The following is a 24,147-nucleotide window of genomic DNA, read 5'->3' as shown; positions in this document are numbered from 1 at the left end:
AAATAAATAAATAAATAAATGAATGAATAAATAATAAATAAATAAATAAATAAATAAATAAATAATAACTAAATAATAACTAAATAAATAAGAAATAAATAAATAAATAATAAATAAACAATATAGAGACCAGATGAGCGCCAATTTTCATACGTGTGAGTACACATGTACTACAGGTCACGGTAGAAAGGCCGTGGATAGTTTTCAAGGCCAACTGCATCGAAGCAAGTTTAGGGTTGACGACCCTTAGGCGTGTCTATATTCTCATTGCAGATTACCATCGTATTGCTCTTTACTCTTAATGATGGGCACATTCAGTGTTTTACCGCTGAGGCGTGTCAATATATGTTGAAGATTACCTGCATGTATCGGTCTCTCGTGTTAATGACGGGGGGCACATGGACTGAACGTATGAGGGTAAACAACGACATGTTTACCTGGGATTACATGTAAATAGGGGAACCAAGACTGCAGTCACATCACGCAGATAGACATATGGTAAAAGTAATTTATTGTATCTGGTAAACAATATCATGACAGTCATAAATGGATATGTACACAAAGATAGGGACACACCGACTGGCACTTTCGGCACAAACGGTTTTATCTTGTCGCCCATGTCAACTTCCTGTTATAGAAACGCACATTTTACTTTTTATCATTAAATATTAACATACCAAAGCAAATTATGTTCTCGGTATACCTGTACGCCCTGATCTTAAACAAACGACCAAGGCAAAAATTTAAAATCACAAATTCGAGAGTATCCTTGAAACAACAGCATTCCGAACATGACTTATACTGTGTCGATAACAAAACAACTCTTGAGATATCTACTGACTATGATAATTTAAAAAAGAAAACAGATTGAGAACGAGATTACAGTCATAACGTGTATATTCTTTTAAAAAAAGAAAAGAGCGAAGCTGAAAACGGTTTACTGTACAATGAATTCACAAAAAAATAATTTACTGACTTGAGAAGAGACTCTGGGCGTGGACGAGCAATACACTATTGCAATAGGCGATACGGCCAGCTCCATTGTGTTCTCATTCAAGTGATCTTTTTTGTTGCATAGCTTCAATCACGGTTCCGGGAGGAGGGACCGTGCTTCAATTTTTTGACAGCGGTGGGTCACTTTATCGTCACTCTAGACGTGATTGGACGTTCAAGGGGTCGTTTGTCATGGGCGTGTGTGCGTATCTCTTTCTCCGATGGACTTTAGTTTTGGATGATTCAAATGGCAGAGAGGAGCGGTTATGCAGTCGGCTGAATACTTACAGGCAAATTCATCCCGCAGAACAAAACCAGATTCGGCGATGGCAACAGTTTTGCCGATATACGTAAAATAATCGCAACGTTGAAAAACGTTTGCCGCATATACCATGTATACATATTTGAGGGAATGAAGCGAGTTTTTTTTTCCCTTAAAAATAAACCGACTAATTTACCGTATATTTTGATTTTCTGCAGAGACTTTGAGACTTAGTAATTTTCTGCACGCATAGGTTACGACAATTTATGGTGAAAACTCAGTCTGCCCAGAAGGGTTGTTTTCAGCGCCAAAACGACACCTTTACATCTAAGTTAGTATGCGCCTCGAAAGTAAAAGTGCTTTTACTCAAACTTTCCTCAATGAAATTTTCAACCAAATCAAGAATAAAAATCAATGGTCGTCTTGTAAAGTTTGGTACTAGAGATGCAATTTACCTAACAATTAACGAGTTTTGAAATTCAAAATGGCCAGCACCCATGTGTTAAATCTACCGGGGGGGGGGGGATAATATTTTCGTGTTTCGAAAAACTAAAAGGGTGAACAATTTTCTCACTTCACAACTTTAAAATGAATCCCCACAAGGGGTAGATCAGGAAAGAATGGTACAACTCTGAGAGTCCGAACATCTGTACCGAGGTGCAGGACTATGTTAACATGTAAATAAATACCAAGGGGAAAAAATCATAACACATGTTAGGGATAAATATCTTACCCTTTTTGTAACCCGTGGCCTTTATACTTTTATGAAATTGGTAAAAAAGAACGTGCATACAACTCCATAGTGTAATTTACATGCGTATTAACCGACAATTGCTAAGTTAGCATGCTCTCCAACTTCACCACGTTATAATTATGATCATATGACTTGAAAATAACTTCGTATCCATTTTCACAATACTGCGGCGGCGTCCCAATTAAGTGCGGCTTTGTCGCTGAAGAGCGATTCTCTGTCACGGTAGAACGGTCCGGTTCCCTTCGGAACCGTGTACAAGAATGGCGTTTCTCGTTGAACACACTCTTTTTTGCTTAGCCTGGACTTACTGGCATTCGTAAAAGTTTCCTTCAGTTCCGATAAATAAAGAACCTAAATCTGTTACCTTTTGTGTATTTTGAAAGTTGTCATAGATTCGCACGGTTGACATTTCTAACGCCATGGCTATGGTTCAGTCGATTGACGTCGTTGTACCACTGACGCCTGTACAGCTTACGCTTCAGGTGAACAGTCCCCATAAAATGTCTTTCGTGGGGAAAAAGTTAGCATTTTCAGATAATTGTAGTGTTGCCCTATCTTACCGTGTTGGCGAGTATGGAGGAAATGGGAGCACTCTGCGAAAATATTGCACATCCATGACGAAGGTGGACAATTTCTGTTTTGTGGCAATTTACCAGTTGGGTTCCGCGATTAACCGTTCAAGATGCATCGCTCAAATAGTTGAATGATCACCAGCTCCGCGCACATATTTCTATGGTTACAATATCATGACAACACTCATATCAAAGTGACATCTGATAAGATTAATATCAAACTTTCATTACATTTATCGCATATGTTGATAAATCGAAAGGAAATCAAACGCCAAACGCCGGCAAAGTGGCGCAAACTCGTCCGATAATCAAAAAAAGGTGGTTTTTGCAGATTGTCCTTGATTTCAAGTGGCTTCACATTGCAAAATTTCTAGTTCACGTATACACTACGTTTAATTTCTGAGTCTCCTGTAAAATTGAGCATTTTGTGAAAGTCATCTCCCATTAGGAATGAACACTGCCAGTCAAGTCAAAAAAGCCTCGATGAATTACGTATAGGCATTTTGTAAATAGGTTGCCTATAATTCACGATTACAAAATTGGTCGAAAGTTTGAGCTCAGCTCTATGTACAAAGGACAACAACTGTACCAAAATCTATGTTCAACAGCTAGTCGATTGAGACCATTATCTATTTTACAGTAACGGAAAACTGTAAATATTAACACAAGCAAAATGTTTCGCGTATTGTATGCTTGGTCGTTTGCAGTTAATCTTTAATTATTCAAGACGGAATGAGGTTAATGTTTAACCATGAATGAGACATTTCTGAGTTTTTAGCTCTTCGATTAGCGACCTAATTAAAATAGACCAGTTGACCTGTTCACCTAGGTCACAATTCTTTGCCACGTTTTGTTAATTAATGCTGTTACCGTAAAACGGAACCGTGGTATAGTAAAGACATTTTGCAATTGTGTTTTAGTGTCGCTATCCCAAGGTTGTGAGAGTTCCGTTAACATTTTTAGACTTAGTTACTCTGCTTACAATTCGATGTTCAGATTGGGATCTGTGTATAAAAATATCGCCCCGGTCAAGTATGCAATCAAGGCCAAGCGTATGAATAGACGATCGATCACCTTGGCAACGAACCTCCATTCGGCAAGAAGCTGTACAAAATGAAAGGAAAGAATAAATACTCAATATATTCAAATAAATCTAGCAAAGTGCATGTATGTATGTATATATGTATCTATCTATCTATCTATGTGTGTACGACAAAACTTGGAACTAATTTGGGATTATTAGATCTTTATATTTTTCACATTTCTCAAAATTGTCAGGCGCCCCATAGCTGAGTGTGGCAATATGACAAATTACTCATAAAAACAAATGTTTTAGTTAAAAAGAAAAGTAGATGAGCTTACAGTTGCAGATGAAATTGACGTTACTTTACCATCCAATTATCCTAAATTAGTTCCAATCGTGTTTACTGTTTTTGCCCAACCACACCACAGAAAGACGATTATCTATGAGTACAAGTATATCAAATGCAAGTTTTGCCCCCTAGCGTTTTCGGAGTGTCTTACATTAGTAATATTAGTAATATTCGCTTGGGTCCCTATCTTCATTCTTTAGACTTCCTCCAGAACAAAAAAACCTACCCGTTCATCCTCCTGTTGTTTATCCACCCTCCCTCGTAGATAAGTCAGTTCATCAAGGATCTTCCTGGAGAACTTCTCCTCTATCATGTATCCTTGTAGGTTTGTTTCTCGCTCCCTGTTGATACCAGGGCTTGATATCCTCGGACGTCCATTGCGAATGTTGTGATTTGACTCGAAGGCCTTGTTTGTGTATCTGTCGTCTTGGGAGTTCAGCGAAGCGGTGCTGTCTTGAATTCCAACTCGGTTGGCCCCAGCCTCCAGCCCAGGATACGAACCCATGCAGAGGAGCTTCGGTAGGAACTTAATGAAGAATTTTTCAAAGCAAGGACCCATGCAAAGCTGGTACGGCTGCCTGTGATGCAGCCGCAACACCAGCACGCTGACAATAATCGACGATGCAACCAGCACCAGATTGAACAAGAGAAACTGAACCATCAGCGGGACGCTGTCCGACGTCGGAGGAATGATTTCCGCGACGAGAAGATTGAAAACAGAGAGCGCGATCAACAGAGACACCCCGAAAGACATCTTCTCGCCAGATTCCGGTGGCAAGCTGAGGACCATGAGAGTCAGCAGAGCTAATATGAGACAGGGTAGGACTATGTTGACGATATAGTACAGAGGTCTGCGTTTCAGAACCAACGTGCAAACGACGAGGCTGTACTCGTCCTCCGGTTCTGAGGGAAGCGCCTCCCCATACGCCTTGACTGTCGAATTTCTGAAGTCCCACTCTGAGTTTTCTATATAGTTCTCCCTGCCGACAAAGTCGTTTTTCGCCGTCATCAAAATCAGATCGGTTGTGTGCTCCCATGGTCCGAAGTTCAGCTGGCACGTCTGCACATCGAAGGGAAAATATCGCGTGCTCATTGGACATGGCGTTTCGAAAATGGCGGGTGGTGTGTAGTAGACGGTTCCGTCATACGCTAATGTTACCGCACTCAGTGATGGTATAGTATGCTGACCGCTTAAACTGTAAATAAAAGAGAAGAAGAAAAGACACTACACAAACTTTTCCGGTGATTAGAAAACGTATGCAACATGGAAGTAGATGTAAGCATTCGCATCTACGCCGTCGGTGCATGTTCATGCAAATCAAGTGTTCGCGCGAATTAATACGTAAAATGATTAATATTTTTACCACAAAAGTTTTGTTTTCAAATTTTGCTGGTTTCTCCATTCCGTAGTCGTGAGGCTTCGCAAGTCTGTCTCACACTGTCTGACCTCGAAAACCACATTACGGAACATTTTATTTCTCTGAACGTAGGAATGCCATACATTAGATTGGAAGCATGTCCACGGCTACAACTCGCGAATTAATCACATGGCTTTATTGGCTCAAAAAGACGCTCTATTCATTCATACCTGTTGTCCAACGCTATGTCTGGTTTCCATATTGATTCGTATGGTACTATCAGGTACTCAATCCAGCTGAAATTAGCGGGATCCCATCGGAGATTATGGTCCACCCACTCCTGTTATCATAACGAACACATATACGTATATTGTAAAACAGATAAAAGGTTAATGTCAAAATTTAATTCAATTCAAAATGCTTTGAATTGAATCCCCCACATCCCTTAGTTCATCTCTTTCATTCATTTCGCGTCTGGAATTGATAGGGGAAATTTAAGACTAAATTATGCCGACCGATATTCAGACATTTTTCTCTCTTTTTTTTGCAACGTGTTTATCAGTGCAGTTTGTCCAATAGGATAACTTCACATACCATCAGTGGCAATTAAGTGTCTATTTCATCCCTTCTACAGGTGACATTTTCAAACTTCTTGTAAAAAATCAGGCAAATATATTGTTCTTCAAATTAATCATAAAACTGTGACGTCATTAGGGATCGGCCTTTCGGGGTGTGTGCATATTTCTAGGAATTGCGGCGCGATATAGTTAATATGTTCCCTATGCACACGATGTACGGTGCATGTCGTACACTCTATTTGTAATTATAAAACCTCCCAGACGGGAGATTACAGTCTACTTCATTTACTTTGTTGTTACACTGATGAGTTGATATGCATCAAATTCCCAACGCTTCAAATCATAATGACCTGTAACCATCGTCCGTGGCGCACATTAATTATTGACACTCCATCGTTTTAACGGCACCCAGTTTTCAATTTCGCTTTTGTATACGTAGCAACACAAATAAGGTCGTGTTTGCAAAAGGCAAATTTAAGGAGACACACAACGATGGAGCCTTTGTAGACGTGTGCCATTGTATGTTAATGTCCAAGTTTCCCCTTCCTTTTTTTCTGGATATGTTTAACGATTCTTTGAGGTGAATTTTGACTGCAATTTTGGTAAACATAGAATTAGTCATGAGAAGTAAAGTGTACTCTGACACCATTATAGTGACTATATCTTTTAAATAAAGATGATTACATAGAACTTACGTGTTCTGCCCAGCAACTAGTTCTTATTATTTGTTTGTTTTCGTCCTGAAAGATGAGATGAAACATTAATTTTTCAGCATGTCGTTTCGTCATGCCTCGACAACAGCCCCGCGAGGTCATGGGACCCGTTGCCAAGTCAACGCGTTGCTCGCCTAATATGATCCACTCTTGGTTGATTGAAATTGGTAAACGGTCGTAAAACAGTGCAGACAGTGACTTTCATACTGTGTTTGCCATACAAATGAAAGTAAACAAGCCTAAGGCTTTCATTGTTTGTCTGTGCAATCAACATTGCGGTTTAACCTGACCCCATCACCTTCTCGCCAAGTTTGACGGCGAAAAAAATGTCTTACCTCTCGACCAGCTACTCTTAATCGTTCGAGGAATCATATAGATTGCGCCAAGAGTAGAACTTCATTGTGTGAGCCTTTCTTATTTTTGCCGAAACTATTTCGGTCTGTTTTCTTCTCACGCATTATAAGCTTATCTTTTTAATTTACTGTGCATTAAGGCACAGAGTACCATAAACAGAGTGGCAACACTTGCATGCCTTTGGTTCCATGGTCGTCTCGGTAGACTATTGGCTTTTCATATTAAAATGAGCTTCAAAGGTGTTAAACTTTTTGGAGACTTTGTTTGTGGTTGATAATTACACGAGATTATGCGAAAACATACGACGAGATGGCATCGTACTGCCAGTCGCGTAGCAACCATAGTTACTTTGTGAGCTCTCAGGCCAGAAACACTGCTTCACGCCAATCAAAACATAACACGCCAGCAGTTTCATAAACATGTCCTTTCTTGACGCACGTGTAAAAGACGGTATGACTGACCGTAAACCATTGAGTAAAACCAGACAGTATCGATAAAAGACTTTCAAATTTGGTTCAAACACACTCATTATATATTCATAAAAATATGAGAGGAATTTTTAAAACGGTAAAACCCACTTTCCTGAAGCTCAAAACACTCCCGTTTTTGCCAACACATCAATTCCGATCAGCACCACACGACAACAACAACACAAACTTTGTCGAACATACTTTCGCTTAACAATTGGTGAAAATCCGAAAATTACCGAAGGTGCATGGTCGGCACTCTTCGGAAAAGAGAGCAAGAGCTTCGTGAGGCGAGGCAAACATGGATGGCTTACATAACCGCTTCACGCCGTAAACAATAGCTGTTGCCACTCTGTCTATGATGTTACTCTGTGCATTAAGGTAAAACGCGCCTCGGAGACAGATAGTTGGACTCTAAAATTTCTACATTCTTTTCTGATATACCACTTGTGGGGGCTTATTTTAAAGCTCACGGAGAAAGAAAACCTTTCACCGGCTTAGCTTTCTCACAAATTCAAAGTTTAATTTTCGCCCGTAGAGTTAACAGAGGGATGGTGGCCGTTTTGAATTTTCAAATATCGCAAAATGTTTGGTAATTTGTTCGCTAGTTTCAAAGTTTGCACAGTGACACCTGATTTTTATTGCTGATTTGGTGAGGGAATGGTTGAAAGTTCAATTCAGGAAAGTTTGAGCAAAGTTTAAGTCTTTCACCTTCGAGGCGCATATTACCTTAAGTGCTGAACTTGAACTACACTACTACCGAAAAGAAAATAGAATATGGTTTTCCACATCGTGTTACTTTATTTCAGTACTTGTTCGCTGTTCAATTGTCGTTAATCATATTAATTTGCTGTCCTTGTCAAATTTGCTGTCCTTGTCAAGTTTGCTGTCCTTGTCAAATTGTGAACAAATTTGAGCACTCACAACATCGAATACTTGACGCAGCATCAGACCGAACTGTAATTCCAACGTTTGGTTGAAACGCTCCACCGGTCGGACATTTTTATTGTAGCCGTTGTCAAACAGATAGCTGTGCAGTCGTTTCTCCTCTCGGCTACCAGCAACTTTTGACGAACAAGAACAAAGAAGACATACGGTGTCAATAAGAGGAGACAACGGTGCATGATGGATTGATGTTAAAATAATGATGCTGCCGCCGATGCTGAAGCAAATTTTTGCGATTTAAATGTTTCTATAGATACACATTTCTGATTGAAAACCGAGATGGGTATCGATCACGGAAAATATTATGGTGATCGTTCAAGGGCGTCGCCGCAGCTGTGCTTCGCGTCTAATGACGACATCGATCTTTGACGGTGTAGCGCTACCTGTGTGATGGAGATATTTTTATGAAACAAAATGCGCTTTAAACGATCACAATAGCTGTAACAGTCTATCAAATAAGGTACATGCGCGAGCAATAGTCACGAACGAAACGTTTGACTTACCCTCCCCCCACAAAAAACATAAGTTTTGACGTGTGAAAATTCGACAAAGCTATTATGATTTTAACTTCAATCGATCATGACATAATCAGGAAATTACGTTGTTGGGAGCTTAGACTGCTGACAGAATTTCGAACAGCAAATATGTCATCACACTAAATCGAGGATCACAAACATAGACGGTTTCCAAGCAGTAATGGTGGTATGTAATTGGCCCGTGATAATAGAAAAAGTGCTGGCTAAACCCACCCAAAACGAAATTAGTTTTCGTTTGATTCATTTATAGTGCATGTCTTCTAAATATCCGCGGATCCTATCTACTGTCAATGTCATTGGCAGCAAGCAGCACAACATTTCCTCCTGGCGGTTACAATTCAAAGGACTTACCGAGGAATGAATTTTCCACAATCAAAATGTGGAAATGCACGAGGAAGAGAGTGGTAATTAGCAGCATCTCCGGCAAGGCTTATAAGTAACACCGTGTCATCAGTTTATATCCCAAAGCCAGGGTCTGTGCCTGTAAGCACTGAGAGCGGAGACAACAATAGTCATGTGACGTCATCACTTCATATTCATTGAATTGCTGTAGGAGAACCTGTCGACGCAATATTACCTTAACATCAGTGATTATTAGATTTCGACGAGGCTGATCTGATCTTTTATATCCCTCAGTCACTGACATATATGTTTAGAGTCACATAACAGCAAGGAAAGGCAGCATTCAGTGGTGTTTTAGTAATTGAACGATGATCATGACAGCAAATGAATGATTATCATGACCCGTACATTGACATTTAGAAATAAATGAGATCGTTCGATTTATCTATTTATTACAGGCCTCCTTGTCCTATCCCTTTTGTCCAAAAAGCTGTTGAATAGAGTTCGGTTTTTCGAAAATGCCTCCGGAAATCGTTCCCATGTAGCTGTAGGTCTCCCCAATTGAATAAACGGTCGGAAAGCAAGACAACTGCATGAATTGGGAACTTTGGACAATCAAAATGATAAGATGGAGAGAGAGAGAGAGAGAGAGAGAGAGAGAAGAGAGAGAAGAGAGAGAGAGAGAGAGAGAGAGAGAGAGAGAGAGAGAGACAGACAGAGACAGACAGATAGCTAGACAGAGACATAGACAGGCAGACAGACAGACAGAGACAGACAGATACAAAGACAGACAGAGACACAGAGACAGACAGACAGAGACAGACAGACAGAGACAGACAGACAGACAGACAGACAGAGAGACAGACAGACAGACAGACAGACAGAGAGACAGACAGACAGACAGACAGACAGACAGACAGACAGAAAAAAGGAGACAGACAGAGAAAGACAGAGACAGACAGACAGACAGAGACAGACAGACAGACAGACAGACAGACAGACAGATGAGACATACAGAAAAAAGGAGACAGACAGAGACAGACAGGCAAACAGACAGAGATAAAAACAGAAACAGAGGGACAGAGACACAGACACAGACAGACAGACAGACAGACAAAGAGACAGACAGACAGAGACAGTCGGACAGAGAGACGGAGAAGAAAGACAGAAATACAGACAGACAGACAGACAAACAGATAGCTACAAAGACACATATATCCGTAAGATTGTAGCGCACAGAAAGTCAAAGCCAGAAAGAAAGAGAAGAAAGAAAAGGAAGAAATACACCAAGGGAAGATGGTTTAAGGGGACTCACCTAGAGAAAAAGACAGATAGACGTGACAGAAAGACAGATGCACGAACGCAGAGAAACAGACAGACAGAGTGTTACAGACAGAAACGAGGACGGTGACTCAAGGACAGAAAGAAAGTGAAAAGACGAGAGATAGGAATGCCTTGGCAGAGGAGATCTAGAACTCACCTGTTCAAGTTATCAACTTCCAGAACATGACATTTGTGAAAGCTCTTCCTTAAAACACGATCGATATCATCTTGATTGAAAAGGTGAAAGGAAAAGCCACTCACCAAACACAGCGTTACTCTTTAAAATTGTCATTTTCTCTCTACTCACCAAATTTCACGGTTGGTTGAAGTTTTAATCATTGGGTATTTCATATTTTGCCAAGTAATAAATGAGCTATTGTAGTCAACTCACGTTTTGCTTCTCTTAACACTATATTCATCATGTCATATTCGCAGAACGAATCATTGTTAGTGTTATCATAACGCATTTTATAGATGGACTAACTATAAAAGGAGAGATTCCTGTCGTTGCCATGGTGATATTTACGTTATAGAAAGAAACTCTCCTACCTAAGCACAATGACACGACACGTTGTGGGCATACTCATAAACGATAAGCTTGGTGTACATAAAAAATTGAGGCATATTAATTTCTATATGTTCCCTTTTATCTTTAGTCAACTGATTTTTGTTTTGTCAATCATTAAATAAGACAGCGGGGGTACCATGAGTGTTTTACAGCCGGCCGTTGTTATATTCGAGATACATTTTACTTTCATATCAAATATGCGAGTCGACGACAATGAATTGTACTCATTATAATACTTTTGTGTTTATATTTGTCGATTCTTTAGTGTTTCAGCTGAGTTCCGATGCATGAGCCGAAGAAATTGCTTGTGCATGTTTGAACAAGACAACGGATGCCCGGATATGGCCGCATAAATGCACATATGCATTAACTAATCCGGGTGGCGTCAATGATGTTGATGAGAGAGAGAGAGAGAGAGAGAGAGAGAGAGAGAGAGAGAGAGAGAGAGAGAGAGAGAGAGAGAGAGAAATTACCTCCGCTCTAGAAATTCAAAAACACATGAGAGATGTGCGCGTGTTGCTACTCGCTCCATTGGTCTCTTTATACCGTTGAAGTGAAAACAACGATGAAGATATCGAATGACACGTTCACCATATGAGGGCGCTTTCCATAGTGCCAGCGAAATCATGAGTCAAACAAATTGTGAGGTTTCAAGACCCCTTTTTTCTTTTGCCTCGAGAACACCTCCCTCACTGTTACTTAAAATCTCTCTCTCTCTCTCTCTCTCTCTCTCTCTCTCTCTCTCTCCTCTCTCTCTCTCTCTCTCTCTCTCTCTCTCTCTCTCTCTCTCTCTCGTGTATACGAAAATGCATTTCTAGTGTATGAAACTTTCTCTTTATCACAAAACAACGTCGCTTTTTACAAACACAATCTAACTCGACTCACATTTTCGTGTTCATTGGAGTGTTGAGATAAAACTTTCAACATTGTAAACGCCTACCGTTTATTTCAACAACAACTTCAATTTGGCATTTACTGCATTTTACAAACTGAACGAACAATAACTGGAAAAAACATGCAGAGTTACAGCTCATGGACATTTCAGGATATTGTTCTTTACAATGAAGACAGCTAACAGTTAATAATTGTCAGATGGCCGAAGCAATATTTTTCTTAAAAACATAAACCTCTAAAATCAACTTTATGAGCAGAATTTTACGTCTTTCTACAATAATTTGATAAAATTAAATATTTATTAAATATTTCGCATTAAATATTTCTTCTATCTAGCATAGAATTGAGTTAAAGGCCAAGGAAAACAGTCTGATTCATGACCTTAGTGTACATATTGGGCAGTAAAAACTCCCGAGAAATCGTAGTAGATCAGACCCTTCTGATTGCATTAATTTACCTTTGTTAGAATTCTTCGAGATGTGCAACCTAAGATAATGCTAAATCATAATATGGCCAAGCGTTACGTTGGTACTCTACCGTTGGCAATGTGCAACTGAATTGATATTGAATAAAAGCAAAAATGAAAATATACTAGTGTTTCCTGTAGCGTGGTCCCGAAAAAAAATTGGTGCTGTTTATTTATTTATTTATTTATTTATTTATTTATTTATTTATTTATTTATTTATTTATTTATTTATTTATTTATTTATTTATTTATTTAGTGATTTATTTATTTATTTTTAAATTTTAGTATTTATTTATTTATTTATTTTATATTTATTTATTATTTATTTATTTATTTATTTATTTATTTATTTATTTATTACTTCTTTATTGTGCTTGCTCTTGCCAAATTAAATTCACGACCCACTGTTTATTTTGCCAAATGAGAAAAAAGGTTAAGGTCATTTGTTACCGGAAACACATTTTTTCTTAGACCCGATCACAATAAATAAACAAGCAAAAATATAAGTGAAGATAGTGAATTCATATGTAACAGACAATAACATACAGCGCAGTTGGATGGCACGATAAATGATCATCGGCATTGTAAAAAAGCATAACATAACACACACGTATGCCACATCATGTCGTTTTTGGTGTACACATTCACTACATAATATGTTAATCAAAGACAGACATAATTCAATACATCAAGTTATCTATCGATTAAAGAACCCAACATTTTACAGACAGCCAATGTCAATATCTTTTTTAAGTTACGTCAACCACTTTTAGGAATTTTCTTCTACATCAAGGTAAAACTCACCGTTCTGTATATAAATTATGCACTTAGTTATCTTGGAAAATGAAAACATATATTGATACTTCTTAAAATGCTGCGTAATTAAGCTAGGTTAACTTTTTTAACATCAAAAAGAACATCATTTACAGTGAAAAAAATCTTCTATATGATTCCCCGACTAATTTAACGGGGCATAGCTTCGACTTGAGAACCTTATGATATGTTTGACATAAAAATGTTTGATATTTTTATTTGATTTCTAAATGTCCACTAATAGGGCATTTAGCGGTTTCTCTTAACCCGGGAATCTACAAGAAGGGCGAAATTTCTTCGTCTGCAACGATGTAAACAACTAAGGAATTGAAGTGTAGTACAAAATGTGAGCATATTTACACAATTTTACATTAATCGCTGTTGTTACCGGAAAATATAAATTCTCTGGTCAATAGGTAAATGGCCATTGTCTCTTCTTTACAAGTAGAATTCCAGGTGCGGGTCCGAGTAAAGCACTATGGCCCCAGTCAAGTAGGCTAAAATGACCAGATACATGAATAGGCGGTCTACCACGGTGGAAACAAATCGCCATTTCGCCAACATCTGTAAGTCAAATTTTAAAAGCCTAGAGTTACTGAACATCTATTGCTGAATTCTGCACGTTTTTGTGAGGTAAATTTATAGCAAAATTAAGCATTAGCCAAACCTTAGGCGGATATACACGAGACTTTGTTAAAATACGCGACATCAAGCACGGCACGCTGGGCGAATTCGATTTATTCCCAAATCGAAATACCCGCCTGCAGAAAGGTTGACTGCCTCATCGTAGCATAATTCTGGCTTCAAAAGTTGTTTCTCTGTAGTTCCCCAAAAGGAGAGAGCAGAATAAGAAATTGAGCAACTGGCATCGAACGGAAATTCAGACCGAGTGTCGATGACGAGCTAGTACCAGACCCAACGTGTGAAATATAGTGCTGACCATTGAGTTTTGATACTTGCATATAGTTGAACTTTGATTTGAAACGTTTTTGCCAAGTTTATCGTCTGCTTGACTTTTGTAAAAGATGGTTTAGCATTCTGCGGTATAGGAATTTATAAAGACCATGAAAATCTTACAGTAGCAATTATCAATGAATTCCTGCAAAACAAAAACACAAAAATTGGGGGCGCTATATATTTTATCACTAGCTCAGTGTGGACTTGCTAACAAGAAAAAAAACATCAACACTCAAGCTGACCTTGATGTAACACAGGATTTGTGTTTCTAAATGTTTTAAAATAGGAATAATTTGGCCTAACGCTACTGTGGTGGTATATGGGAAATTAATTACTGTCTTGAGCCCAGTTACACAGACGACAAAAAGTGACAACGTGGCTATGGCGCTAAATGCTCTAACAAGGTATTTCTTAAGGGGAAAAAATTTCGAAATGTTTACACTGCTCTTTATTTATTTAATAATATAATCGTATTTAATAATTTGTTGGTCCTAACATCAATTTTACTGCTATCGAAAGTCCAAACACACTATGCTTTTTCGCGCTAGCTGTTCACGCTAGTTGAGGGTTCCCTTTATATAACTGGAATATTACTATTTTACCACAGCAGGCGTCGACTCTCGTCCAATCAGAATGACATATCAGCGTACTTGAATTTGTATGAATGTAATCAACGTTTTATCATTCAAACAATCTTATGTGTGGTATCAACCGTTCTAATTTTCTAAATTGTCTTTTAATAGATTCAATAAAAATCACGACGTGATAGTTTCATGAATTTATCACCGTCATTATTGATAATATACAACTTTTCTTTCAGATTTATGATACGCCAGCCAAACAAAGCTGAAAAAGGGAAGTGAAAATTGATGGAGTATTACTTCAATGATGAATCCCATCTGCATAGTTCTCTGAGATAAAGGTACGGAGACGTATCGGAGGTTTTGTTTAAGGTAGAATGCACCACTTGGATAGAATGTCGGACTCTCAAATGTTTCCAATACTTCTGTGATCTGCCACCTGTGGCGCTCGTTTTAAAGCTCTTTGAGCAAGAAAGATTGTCATAGTTGTTTTGAAAATCAACAATTAACACAGGGATCGAAGCCATTTTGAATTTCAAATAATATCGGTAAATATTAGGTTCTTTGTTTCTCAAGTGCAAAACTTGGCAAGGTGACCCCTGATTTTTGTTCTTGATTCTACAAGAGAATGGTTTAAAGTTTCATTGAGAAAAATTTGAGCAGAAGTTTAAATCTTTCACTTCCGAGACGCATACTACCTTAACATTGAAGTGCCAAAACCATTGGTACACCGGAACGAGGCTTATCTTTGAAGCCGTAGCTTATTATATGTGACTTACCAACATTTCTTCCTCTTGTTTTTCCATTTTTTCTCGGATATGAGTCATATGGGCCAAGATGTTTTGGTTAAAGCTCTCTTCTGACGCATAGACGTTTATGTTGCTTGTCAGAGTACGGTGCCTGCTGATAGCTGAGCCGTTGCTACGTTGCACTTCTTCGTCGTTTGGTTCGAATGCCCTGTTTACGTGATTTGCCTTCGCAATGCTGTCCAACGAAGCAGATCTCACAGTCGCGGTGTCTCTGGAATCTGCAGCTGCGAGAAGGGTGCGCTGTTTCAAGCAAAGCAGCTTTGGCAGGACCTCGATGAATACTTTTTCCACCCAGGGGCTCATGCGCAGTTGACTCGGCTGCCGATGGCACAGCCTCAGCGTCACCACACTCACGAGAATCGACGACGCTACCAGGAAGAGATTGAGCAACAAGAACTGGATAAGCAACGGCACAGTGTTTGACGAGGCCGGTATCTTCTCAGCTACCATCAGGTTTAGTACGGACACAGAGATCAAAAGTGATACACCGTAGGACATCTTCTCACCAGACTCCGGAGGCAACAGAAGAACAAGGATCGACAATACAGCCAGCACAACACCTGGCAGAACCATATTGATGACGTAATACAGCGGTCGACGCTTCAAGACCAAGATACAGTCGACGATACTGTATTGATCGTCAGAGTCTTCAGAGAAAATTTCTGTCTCCATAGAAGTGCTCAACAGTTCCCACTCGGAATTTTCCATATAATTAACCGTATCAACGTGGCTGATGAATGGTGTTATTTCAAGCATATCGGTGGTGTGTTCCCATGGTCCAAATCGTAGGCGACACTTCTGGACGTCGAAGGGAAAGTACCGCGTTGAGATGGGACATGGTGATTTGAAAATGGCTGGCGGAGTGTAGTGGACGGTTCCGTTGCAACTCAAAGACACAATACCCAATTCAGGAATAGTAAATTGTCCCGTAGCGCTAAAATGAAATATTAATAGATTTTATTCTCTAATACTTTTCTTCGTTCAGCGAAAGAAATTAAGAGTGGTGGCAAGGTCATTACGTACGTAAAGAGTATTTTTCGAAATGAGTGAAGGAAACTGTTAGGAAATACATGTACTTATCACATGCACAAGCCAACAAGTGGTTATTTTTTGCACCTTAAAGAGAGATTTCCTAATTGATTCCGCGTTTTGAACTACTTTTGGAAAAATATCAATATACATTAAAGGTATACTGTCACCTGTTCTTATTTTGCCCCGGTTACCATAAAAAGAGAAAATCTAACCAATCACAGATTTTAAGCGGGTGGCCGTTTAAAAATAGCGCCCTCACATGGGCATTTTGAATACAAAGGTACGCCCCTTTGACCATATATGGGCATATTTAGATTACAGGTGACTGTATACCTTTACGCGAGTTGTTAATCATTTCTAGTCAGTGAAGAAGGACGCCCACGTTCGTGTTCGGGGCAAATGCTATGCCTACGCGTGCCTTCCGCGAATTTATTCATGATTTTAAAGAAAGTGTACTTCAGACAAAATAACGCTTTTTCCCTAAAACAAACATGAACTGAATCTCAACGGCGCGGATTCTGTCACGTCGGTCTAGCAGGCCGCGCCTGCCCGACCCTCGTTGCAATGCTGCCGGAACCAATATATGATAATGCGACTAGCTTCGAGTTTGTTGTTTCCGAAAGTTATTCACGTAATTTCTGTGGAATATAAGCTTATAGACGTTTATCACCTTGTTGCCTTTTCATTTTTCGAGCTATTAATATCGCAGTCTATGAAAGTATTAATTTCGAAGCTTAAATGCAACATGCTGCCTAGACGCAGCACATGACCCTCGTTGTTGTAGCGGAAACTGCGTATATGTATACGGAATGAAAAAAGGTGGTCGGGTCCATGTAGACGACTACGAACATCACACTGTTGACAAAAATAAAACTCAAGGACTCGAAATTTGTCCAGTGGATGTATTTTATCTGCTTTAAGTGTCCTACCCAAGGACACCACGCCTTGCTTAACGTCGTTCGACAGTGCTCTGATGTACTGTCCATATCGGGGTTGTTGAACTAACCGTCTATTGAACGTTAGTCATGTACCCTAAACCTTATCCCACTACGCCGTGATACCTTCTCATTCGATTTTCAGTGATTATTTGAAGAAAGATGCGTACCTGTTATATAGGGCAATGTCTGGTTTCCATACATAGTCGTACGGTATGATTAAGTAATTTATCCCACTAAAGTTTGCAGGATCCCATCGAAGGTAGTAATCGGTCCACTCCTGTACGAATTCGTAAAAACAGGGTAATTTTATCCGAAAAGATAATTAGATGATTATTATTCGAAACTTTGAAGTACACAGTGTGCACTCGAAACGGGTGAGTTCCACAATTTGTACACTTTGTAATTATATAAATTTAACAGCACGCTTGTAATATTAGTTCAACACGATTGGAACTAATTTGGGATAATTGGATGGTGAAGTAATGTCGATTTCATCTACAAATATAATCTTATCTGCTCTTCTTTTTACGTTACACACTCGTTTTTATGAGTAATTTACAATATTGCAACATTAAGCTATACGGCAACTAACACGTTTGAAAAATTTTAAAAAATATGAAAGTACAATTATCCCAAATTAGTTCCAATCGTATTGTTCTTAACCAGATATTGTCAGCAACGTACTTTCACTTCGTCGACCACCTCCAAACAGTAATTTTGCTCGAACTATTCTCATTTAAACTTTCAACTATTCCCTATCCAAATTAAGAGTAAAAATCAGGGGCCACCATGCAAAGTTTGGTGCAAGAGAAACAAATTTAGCAAACATTTAGTGATTACATTTGAAATTCAAAATGGCTGCCATTCCATTGTTAGCTCCATGGGAGAAATGAAATTTTCGATTTTCGAAAAACTAAGACAGTGAAAACAATTTTTATTACTCCAAGAGCTTTAAAATTAGCCCCACGAAGTAGGGACAGGCTACAGTATCAGCTACAGCATCTCCGAATTAATGAAAAGCGCAGTGAATGTCATATGTGCTATCTATCAATGTCAATGTGTTGACTCAAAAATACTCACATGCTGCACCCAGAAACTCGTCTTAATAATTTGCTCTCTCTCCATCTGTAAGGCAAATGTGGATATAACAACGTAAAAATGATAATCGTTTTCATGACGAATAGTTCCTTGCAGAACGACACCCATTATTGTCACTACATAATACACGGAGTAATTAAATTCATTGTTTTGCTTCCACTGAAAATTTCAAAACGTACGCAGTTTAAAAACACACAGAAAAGTTTACTCATGCAAGCTTTATATTTTGCTTGACTGTTTCCATGCAAATTTCCCATAGCTGCCCTTTTAGTAATCTTAGCAGCAACTTCTTTTCCCCTTTCTAATCTACATGTGACATTCTGCAAGACTGCAGACGTTTTTGAATACATTCTACAAACTTGTAGACGAGGGTTTGTAGGCAGCAAACGTAGCGTTTAAGTCCTATTCAAATACGATTTTCATTTTCACGAAAACCTCTGAAAACCCGCGCGCACGGGGACGCAAAATAAAGTACTGCAGTACTTTGACCTTGCCACGTCGACATGTTAGGAGAGTTTGAGCGGAGGATATAGTGCAATAGAAAGTAAAATTAATTCCGGGCTGCAATAGAAGGTAAAATTAATTCCGGGCTGCGCATTAATTGGCATAATGCATTATTAAAATAATAAACCGTATTTTACACTAAAGGTGAACTAATGAACAGATAAAATTACAATGATATAACGTCATCATTTCATATATCATTCATTTAAACGTATTTTCAAAGGAACCTTATACCCATTCAGATATGCATACTTGATGAGGATTTCCATGTTTTGACAGTGGCTGTAAAATAACTTCGCTGAAATTGACGTAATGTTGATATTAAACGGAATTTCTTTAATTCGGCCTTTCCTAACAGGACGAGAAAACACAGACTCTCAATTAGACATGTGTTCCACAAATATTTTGTTCTTCCATACTCACAACGTCCATAACTTGACGAACTTGCAAACCAAAGTTCAGTTCTAATGGCCGGTGAAAGTGCTCCGTCGGACGAATGTTTTTGTCGTAGCCTTTCTCTTGAAACAGGTAATTCTGTAGTCTTCTCTCCTCCTCGCTGCAGTTCACTTCTGTTGGGTGAAAGACAAGGATTCCTTGCATTTATCCTGCTAGAAGTTGCCTTTGCCATACCCATCGTGCACGTCAACGATTATGAGAGAATGGAATAGAAATTGAAAAGTCTACACGTCTTCTATGCTAGTTGAAAGTAGTATGCGCCTCGAAAGTGAAAAACTTAAACTTTTGCTCAAACTTTCCTAAATGAAACTTTCAACCGTACTCTTACAAAATCAAGAATAAGAAGGGTCACCGTGCAAAGTTCGATACTAGACAAACAAACTACCGAACATTTACCGATATTTGAAATTCAAAATGTCCTTAATCCCGGTGTTAACTCTAAGGTGGGATCAAATTTTCGATTCCAGAAAACTAAGATGGAGAATTTTTTCTTACTCAAAAGGTAGAAACGCGATTGGAACTAATTTGAGAGAATGAGATCTTCATATTTTTCAAATTTCTCAAAAATGTTAGGTGCCTTATTGCTGAATGTTGCAATATTATAAATTACTAATAAAAACAAGTGTATAATGTAAAAATAAAAGCGAATAAGCTTACGTTTGCAGATTGAACCAACGTTAGTTCACCATCCAATTATTCCAAATTAGTTTCCATCGCGTTTAGATCAGAACATTGTAATTGTAAAAATCTAAAAGTCAAAATATCTGTCCAGGAAACGCAATCTACCTTAATGTAGAGGCGCACCTTAATTTTTTCTGGGATCCGAAGTGAAATGCTGCTTCACCCTCTACATGTTGCTGGGCTGAAAGCAATTTTAATCGAGTTTCCACACCTTCATTGGCAAATCGACTTTATCATACTTACTTATAGAGGGTCCTTGAAAAGCCGAAATGAACAACCAAGTGAAAAGAGCAAAGATCGGCATTTTGTTCCAAAAATCCATACTCATAACAGTAGCTTCGGGATGTTATGTTAAGTTCTTAACACCTGGTACCAACAATAAATATATGTGTGTAAAGGTTAACTACTTACGACAAATTAGAACAACATTGAAAACGCTTTGTTACTTTGTATGATCGCCCACGTTCGGTTCAAACGAGACAGGTTTCGAAGCACCCGCTTAACATGTTTGATTAGACATGTTTGCAATTTTACTGTAATATAGTGCAATTTTAGTGTGCGAGCTTGTTAAAAATAAAAACTGTCACCAACAATTGCAATCTCTTTAATTTAACTTCAATCCGTTCAGTCTACTGCAATGTTGAAACACGATCTTTTTCCTTCAATGTTTTCAATGTTCGATGAATTGGCCCAAATTTACTAGACACAGCCTACTCAAAAGTATGATGAAGGCTGATATCGTAAATATTTCATGCCCGCCAAGCGCTAAAACACCTACTTGCACAATAATACCATAGAACTGGTCGTAACTCGCTGTTACGTTCACGCTTAAGTTTGGGTTCTTTTAAAATCTACTCGAAATTTCCAAAGTCGAAGAATTATGAGTGACTTCCACACTGCCTGAGACTCACTGGCATGCCGCCATCACAAAACCTCCAAAACAGGTCTTAGATACATTTGATATCAATTGTACACTCTCACACTCATATATCAGAATAAAGTTGTCAGATCAAGCTCAAATTTTGAAAAGTACATTTACATGTAAACTAGAATTAGCAAACAGGCAAGGCTGGAAGTCACCAATAATTGTAACAATTTCAAGTGAATAATTGAATTAAATTTCAAAAACGTCAGTGCCATCTAAACGATGAGCTGCGATAATTATTGTCATAATGGCGAGCATTATGGATTCGCATTGAAGCTCTTACCTTTCTCCTGTGTTATCTGGACAAAACTAGCCGGGTGTCCGGACCATGTCAATTCAGAGAAGAAAAGTTACGGAAACTCTGTTCTTTCTTGAGAGAAAAGATAGGAATAACGCGTACATCCGGGTTTCCCTCCACAGAACAAATGTGACGAGGCAAGCTCAACGTGTCGAATACAAAATGGAAGAGCCAGGAAGCGTGCAGACATCAACTCAAGCAGTATGTTTTGCGCTTAACGCTCCAGTGACATTTTTTCATTATCGAAATGATCTGCTGTCATGAAATTACTGCCAATATTTCATCCGCCTGTAATAACAGCATACCAAACACAAGAGTTTGTACAATTTTTTACTACTGCAGCATAATAGATCTATGCGCCGAGGCATGGTGGGATATCTTGCGTATAAACTTCTCAGCCTAATGAATGATCTAATTTAGAAGTTGCTGAAGTATATATATAATAATTTTTTTTTTTGCTTTTTTCCCCAATTTGCGTTTGATGACTGCGAAGTTACCATTGCTTAGCAATTTTCATGCTTTGTTATTTTCTCACAATACAAAGAAAGGTATGTATATATCCACCAATCAGAGATAATTTTTTATGAAAACTTGCCATTCTGACACAGATATTGAGACTATTCCCTTAAAGGTATACAGTCACCTGTAATCTAAATATGCCCATATATGGTCAAAGGGGTGTTCCTTGGTATTCAAAATGCTCATGTGAGGGCGCTGCTTTTAAAAAGCGGCCATCCGCTTAAAATCTGTGATTTGTTAGATTTTCTCTTTCCATGGTAACTGTGGCAAAATTGGAACAGATGACAGTATACCTGTAATTTTATAGTGGACGAAATGGTCCTCCTCATTAATTGTATGATATGTGGTTTATCATAGCTTAAAACCACCAGTCTGTAGGGACCATGAGAACTATTTCACCAAACGATTGTTCACTTCTCGCCAACATTTCGGATGTCATTACGTGTTCCACATAAATTGGTGCATTCACTGATTTTCATCTGTTTTTTCTTGAGTAAACATAGTGCTGTATTAGTAACGGGGTTACAGGCAATTAATTTGTTCGCATATCGAGTACAATGCATGACACAAGTGTGTGTGTATGTTGTAATATGCAAAGGGTATAGTATTTGAAATCTTTGTTATTTGTCAATATTTGTCATTTGTATACACGGACGTACATGTACATATGCATTTTCTGTATAAATGTATTTTGTGTATGTATGTAGGTAGGTAGCTAGTTATGTATTTTGGTATAGGTAGGCATGCAAGATCATTTACGAAATACAATTATTTATTACTGATACACACCGTATTATATAGAAAGAAAACCCCACGTTTATTATACATTTCACAAGTGTCTTGAACTACACTATGAAAACTATTTTTCTCAAACACTGTAAAGTTGATTAAAATTTGTATATTTATGCAAGTCCGTATATGATCTCAAAAGTTTGCTCCTACAAACTTATGTCCGATACAAAAGTGAATGATGAGACGTCTCCCATGACGATAAGTTTCCTTCACTTCTCTAATTAGAATCCTTACTTAGTTGGTTGAGAGAAGTGTATTTGTCTCATTGCATTTCCAAGCCGGCAAAATATTTGCCATATAATAACCGTTCAAACGGCGACATATTAACACAAGGCAATACTTATGATCACTTATGTCCAAGCACGCAATATCAAAAGAACGCTCAACGACTACCGGTAATATCTTTGACTTCGGTATACTGCACAGATAAGAACAATATATATATATATATATATATATATATATATATATATATATTATATATATATATATATATATATATATATATATATATATATATATATATATATATATAATACGCGGCAAAGTATGGACTTCGTATGGCTACTTTAATATTAAATGTAAATTTCTATTGCTATGGAATTAGCGCTGAGATGTAACGTAATGCGCTTTTAAAGGAATAGCATTAATAACATCTTGGTTGAGTGCGTTTCATAAAGAAATAGAATGAATGTTATGTCTTAGTTCAGTTTCATGTATCTTGCAGTTGTCAGACAGCGACTGATGTCGGAAGGTTGCAAGATAATGAAATTTAAGTTACGAAAATTATTATTTGTACTTGAAGTAATATATATATATATATATATATATATAATATATATATATATATATCATATAGACCGTAGTTACTTCTTATATATACATATACCGTAGTTACTTCTTATATATATATATATATGTATATATATATGTTATATATATATAATATATATATATATATATATATATATATATATATATATATATATATATATATATATATGTATGTATAATATCCTGATTTTGGAAAACTCTAAACTGTACATCTCGACATCTATTTGATCTTTACATAAGTACAATTACAATTATAAAGGTGGGTTCAAAATAGTTTTTTCCTGCGACATAAAAAACTTCTCTGTTCCAAGTCGTACGACGTCTATTCCATGATTAGGAGTGGATATGCAATGTTTGACTTGCAATCCTTAGTTTTAGTCGTCAAGTTGAGTTTTTTTGTTCTTTCTTTTT

The 24,147-nt window shown here is 38.0% G+C and overlaps 2 protein-coding genes across 3 annotated transcripts; both read right to left on the bottom strand.

Moving 5' to 3' along the window:
- Positions 1-495: 495 nt before the first annotated feature.
- Positions 496-10,857, bottom strand: LOC139147381 (neuronal acetylcholine receptor subunit beta-3-like). Of its 2 annotated transcripts, none has more exons than XM_070718462.1 (7): positions 10,728-10,857; positions 9,257-9,464; positions 8,349-8,488; positions 6,586-6,630; positions 5,543-5,652; positions 4,181-5,150; positions 496-3,685 (listed from the first exon to the last, which is right to left on the bottom strand). In XM_070718462.1, exons 2-7 carry the CDS (start codon positions 9,321-9,323, stop codon positions 3,560-3,562), a joined length of 1,458 nt encoding a protein of 485 aa, XP_070574563.1. In that variant the 5' UTR covers positions 9,324-9,464; positions 10,728-10,857; the 3' UTR covers positions 496-3,559. The 2 variants fall into 2 exon arrangements, with proteins under 2 accessions (XP_070574563.1, XP_070574564.1); XM_070718463.1 differs by having other exon boundaries at positions 9,257-9,395.
- A 1,992-nt stretch (positions 10,858-12,849) lies between these two features.
- Positions 12,850-21,771, bottom strand: LOC139147380 (neuronal acetylcholine receptor subunit beta-3-like). Its single transcript, XM_070718461.1, has 7 exons — positions 21,577-21,771; positions 20,612-20,734; positions 19,655-19,800; positions 18,710-18,754; positions 17,797-17,906; positions 15,630-16,593; positions 12,850-13,876 (listed from the first exon to the last, which is right to left on the bottom strand). Exons 2-7 carry the CDS (start codon positions 20,694-20,696, stop codon positions 13,751-13,753), a joined length of 1,476 nt encoding a protein of 491 aa, XP_070574562.1. The 5' UTR covers positions 20,697-20,734; positions 21,577-21,771; the 3' UTR covers positions 12,850-13,750.
- Positions 21,772-24,147: the final 2,376 nt, after the last annotated feature.

The sequence above is a fragment of the Ptychodera flava genome, chromosome 13 (genome assembly GCF_041260155.1).
Source record: "Ptychodera flava strain L36383 chromosome 13, AS_Pfla_20210202, whole genome shotgun sequence".
NCBI lineage: Eukaryota > Metazoa > Hemichordata > Enteropneusta > Ptychoderidae > Ptychodera > Ptychodera flava.
Note: the sequence above shows the minus strand (reverse complement) of the source record. Positions and strands in the feature narration are given on the sequence as shown.